At 41.4% G+C, this 4780-nt stretch overlaps 1 protein-coding gene across 1 annotated transcript in view; it reads right to left on the bottom strand.

Moving 5' to 3' along the window:
* Positions 1 to 436: 436 nt before the first annotated feature.
* LOC135544955 (cytoplasmic FMR1-interacting protein 2-like) overlaps positions 437 to 4780 on the bottom strand; it is a 29140-nt gene continuing 24796 nt past the window's right edge. Inside the window, exons 4-8 of the mRNA XM_064972643.1 lie at positions 4585 to 4662; positions 1302 to 1403; positions 897 to 1078; positions 525 to 621; positions 437 to 454 (exon numbers count right to left, since the gene is read on the bottom strand). Coding sequence (XP_064828715.1) covers positions 437 to 454; positions 525 to 621; positions 897 to 1078; positions 1302 to 1403; positions 4585 to 4662 — 477 coding nt within the window. The remainder of the gene's footprint in view (positions 455 to 524; positions 622 to 896; positions 1079 to 1301; positions 1404 to 4584; positions 4663 to 4780) is intronic.

Genomic DNA, 4780 nt, shown 5'->3' on the forward strand with positions numbered 1-4780 from the left:
TGCAGACACTACAGAGAGAAATATACACAATATTACTGCTGCTGCAGACACTACAGAGAAATATACACACTATTAATGCTGCTGCAGACACTACAGAGAAATATACACACTGTTACTGCTGCTGCAGACACTACAGAGAGAAATATACACACTATTAATGCTGCTGCAGACACTACAGAGAAATATACACACTGTTACTGCTGCTGCAGACACTACAGAGAAATATACACACTATTAATGCTGCTGCAGACACTACAGAGAAATATACACACTATTACTGCTGCTGCAGACACTACAGAGAAATATACACACTATTACTGCTGCTGCAGACACTACAGAGAAATATACACACTTTTACTACTGCAGCAGACACTACAGAGAGAAATATACACAATATTACTGCTGCTGCAGACACTACATAGAAATATACACACTATTACTGCTGCTGCAGACACTACAGAGAGAAATATACACACTATTACTGCTGCTGCACAACACACACACACACACACACAAACACACACCTGAGTAATCCTGTTGTGATTGGCTAGAAACATAGAGAGGTTCTGTGACTCCTGGATGGACTGAGGGTCGGCCATCTTCCTCAGGAACTGAGCTGCCCTGCAGACACAAATATTACCACATATCTAATTCTGTAGCCACACCTCACAGATTCTGTTAACCTGAGTCAATTGGGTACATCTCAATAGTGGGGTAAATTAGCCCTTCATTCTGTCCCTTTTGCTTTATTTAAACTGATGTGAAGGAACTAGACAGGTGAAATCAAATGCCTGTGTTTTCAGGATCAGTGCAGGTGAAGGAAAGGTGATAGGGAGAGGAAGCCACTGCAGGCTATTGAGATGCATCCCCACATTGTGTCTGTCTTCCCTCCGTACCTTTTATAGGCCGAGTGGTCGTTCTTGACGCTGCACTTCATGTTCTTGAGTTCGTCGAGCACAGCGAACATGTTGATGAACTTGCCCAGGGTGAGGAGGTAGGCTTCAGAGACGAAGTCTTTCCTCCGCTCAGCGTGGCAGAGACGCTTCACCTCCCCGCAGAAACGCTCGATGGCCTTACGCTGCAGGGGAGGACAGGGGAAAGGAAGACGACAGAGAGAAGAGAGGTTCTCAGACATATATAGGACTCATTTGTTCATTCATTCATTATTTAATTCAAGGGACAAGGATATGATTGACTGACAGAGTTCCAATTCAAATACGATACATTCATTACGTTGTTCATTCATTTGATTGATTGATTGATTGATTCATTCATTCATCCATCAATCACTGGTCTCTCACCTGAAAGTACATGAACTTCATGAGCTTGGTGACCTCTGGTTCCAGCACCTCCACAGTCTTCTCATAGATCTCCACCCTGTTGGGCTGCTCATTACACTTCACCTGGAGAACACAGGGGGGCGCCGTCACACAGCCTGCTCACTGGAACCACTCACTGGGCTCTCCCGCATTTTATTTTACACATCACAGATCACAGTGTCCCGAGCCAGTATCATAGTTCTAGGATCAGATGCCCGTACTAGAGCTGGGACGATAAACTGAAAACGATCAACGATACGATCACTAATCACAGGCATTTTGCTGATATTGTTCATTACGATAAGTAGTCTATACCAGAGAAAAGTTTCAATTAAATAAGTTTGCTAAAATGGGTGATTATAAATGAGACAATTGATGGCTACAACCATCAAATGAGTAGTAGCAGTTTAAAGGAAAAACTGTGGTGCACATTACTGTTATAAACTGTGAAGCACATTACTGTTATAAACTGTGGTGCACATTACTGTTATAAACTGTGAAGCACATTACTGTTATAAACTGTGGAGCACATTACTGTTATAAACTGTGGTGCACATTACTGTTATAAACTGTGTTATATAAACTGTGAAGCACATTACTGTTATAAACTGTGAAGCACATTACTGTTATAAACTGTGAAGCACATTACTGTTATAAACTGTGGAGCACATTACTGTTATAAACTGTGGTGCACATTACTGTTATAAACTGTGGTGCACATTACTGTTATAAACTGTGGTGCACATTACTGTTATAAACTGTGGAGCACATTACTGTTATAAACTGTGGAGCACATTACTGTTATAAACTGTGGAGCACATTACTGTTATAAACTGTGGAGCACATTACTGTTATAAACTGTGGAGCACATTACTGTTATAAACTGTGGTGCACATTACTGTTATAAACTGTGGTGCACATTACTGTTATAAACTGTGGAGCACATTACTGTTATAAACTGTGGTGCACATTACTGTTATAAACTGTGGTGCACATTACTGTTATAAACTGTGGAGCACATTACTGTTATAAACTGTGGTGCACATTACTGTTATAAACTGTGGTGCACATTACTGTTATAAACTGTGGTGCACATTACTGTTATAAACTGTGGTGCACATTACTGTTATAAACTGTGGTGCACATTACTGTTATAAACTGTGGTGCACATTACTGTTATAAACTGTGGTGCACATTACTGTTATAAACTGTGGTGCACATTACTGTTATAAACTGTGGTGCACATTACTGTTATAAACTGTGAAGCACATTACTGTTATAAACTGTGGTGCACATTACTGTTATAAACTGTGGAGCACATTACTGTTATAAACTGTGGTGCACATTACTGTTATAAACATATTGTTCTATTTATCATTATCGCATCAATTCATAATCACTCAGCTCTACCCACATGGGCCAGTACACTACATAAGGAATAGGATGGTATTTGGGAAGCAAACAAACAATGTGGTCCTGAGGCTACAAATTCAGCTCTAATACATCACTACACTATCAACAGTCTGCAGCACCCGGCCTCACCCTTCTAGAATCTGAAGTCAAATGTCTACTGTTTGCTGATGATCTGGTGTTTCTGTCCCCAACCAAGGAGGGCCAACAGCAGCACCTAGATCTTCTGCACAGATTCTGTCAGACCTGGGCCCTGACAGTAAATCTCAGTAAGACAAAAATAATGGTGTTCCAAAAAAGGTTCAGTTGCTAGGACCACAAATACAAATTCCATCTAGACACCGTTGCCCTAGAGCACACAAAAAACTATAAATAACTCGGCCTAAACATCAGCGCCACAGGTAACTTCCACAGAGCTGTGAATGATCTGAGAGACAAGGCAAGAAGGGCCTTCTATGCCATCAAAAGCAAAAATGTAACATTGTCACGACTTCTACCGAAGTCGGTCCCTCTCCTTGTTCGGGCGGTGTCGAAGGTCGACGTCACCGACCTTCTAGCCATCACTGATCCATTTATCATTTTCCATTGGTTTTGTCTTGTCTTCCTTCACACCTGGTTCCAATCCCATCAATGACATGTTGTGTATTTACCCCTCTGTTTCCCCTCATGTCCTGGTCGGAGATTGTTTAGTTTGTATGTGATGTTCTATTTAGTGTTGGTGTGCGACGGGTTTTGTACCCACTTTGTTATTTTGTTCATCTTGGTTGTTTTGTCAGCATTTATTAAATAACTCTGTTTATACCAAGTTCGTTCTCCTGCGCCTGACTTCCCTGCCACCAACACGCACCCCTTTTAGACATACAAATTAGGATCTGGCTACTTGAATCAGTCATAGAACCCATTACCCTGATTCGGAGTCCGCTCACCAACCAAGAGTTCACAAAATGGGACAAACACCAAATTGAGACTCTGCATGCAGAATTCTGCTAAAAATATCCTCAGTGTACAACGTAGAACACCAAATAATGCATGCAGAGCAGAATTAGGCCGATACCCGCTAATGGTCAAAATCCAGAAAAGTGCAGTTAAATTCTACAACCACCAAAAAGGAAGCGATTCCCAAACCTTCCATAACAAAGCCATCACCTACAGAGAGATGAACCTGGAAAAGAGTCCCTAAGCAAGCTGGTCCTGGGGCTCTGTTCACAAACATAAACAAACCCCACAGGGCAGCAACACAATTACACCCAACCAAAACATGAGAAAACAATCTGAGAATTAACAAAAAAAACAGAGCAAACTAGAATGCTATTTGGCCCTACACAGAGAGAACACAGTGGCAGAATACCTGACCACTGTGACTGACCCTAAACAGAGAGTACACAGTGGCAGAATACCTGACCACTGTGACTGACCCTAAACAGAGAGAACACAGTGGCAGAATACCTGACCACTGTGACTGATGCAAACTTAAGGAAAGGACTCAGCGAGCATGGCCATGCTATTGAGAGAGGCCGCCATAGCCTCTGCCTATGTGCACACTGACCACAAAATGAGGTGGAAACTGAGCTGCACTTCCTAACCTCCTGCCAAATGTATGACCATAATAGAGACACATATTTCCATCAGATTACACAGACCCACAAAGAATTTGAAAACAATCCCTTTTCTACTTTAACTATTTGCACATAACATGACATTTGAAATGTCTTTATTCTTTTGTGAGTGTAATGTTTACTGTTCATTTTATATTTTTTATTTAACTTCTGTTTATTAATCTATTTCACTTGCTTTGACAATGTCATCATATGTTTCCCATGTCAATTAAGCCCTTGGAATTGAAAGAGAGAGTTACCTGTGGTATAGCTCTTGAGCAGCTTCTCCAGGTGTAAAGCATGACAGCGTACTCATGGCCCTCCTCAAGCATCTCATTCTGGGGAGAGAGAACAGACAGAGGGGTTATATCTATGCCTATTTATAAATGATGTGGCTAACTGGATGGATAAAAGGCTAGATTGACAGGTCAATGAAGAGAGCAGCACAAAGGCTTT

This window comes from Oncorhynchus masou, chromosome 9, assembly GCF_036934945.1.
Source record: "Oncorhynchus masou masou isolate Uvic2021 chromosome 9, UVic_Omas_1.1, whole genome shotgun sequence".
NCBI classification, from domain to species: Eukaryota; Metazoa; Chordata; class Actinopteri; order Salmoniformes; family Salmonidae; genus Oncorhynchus; species Oncorhynchus masou.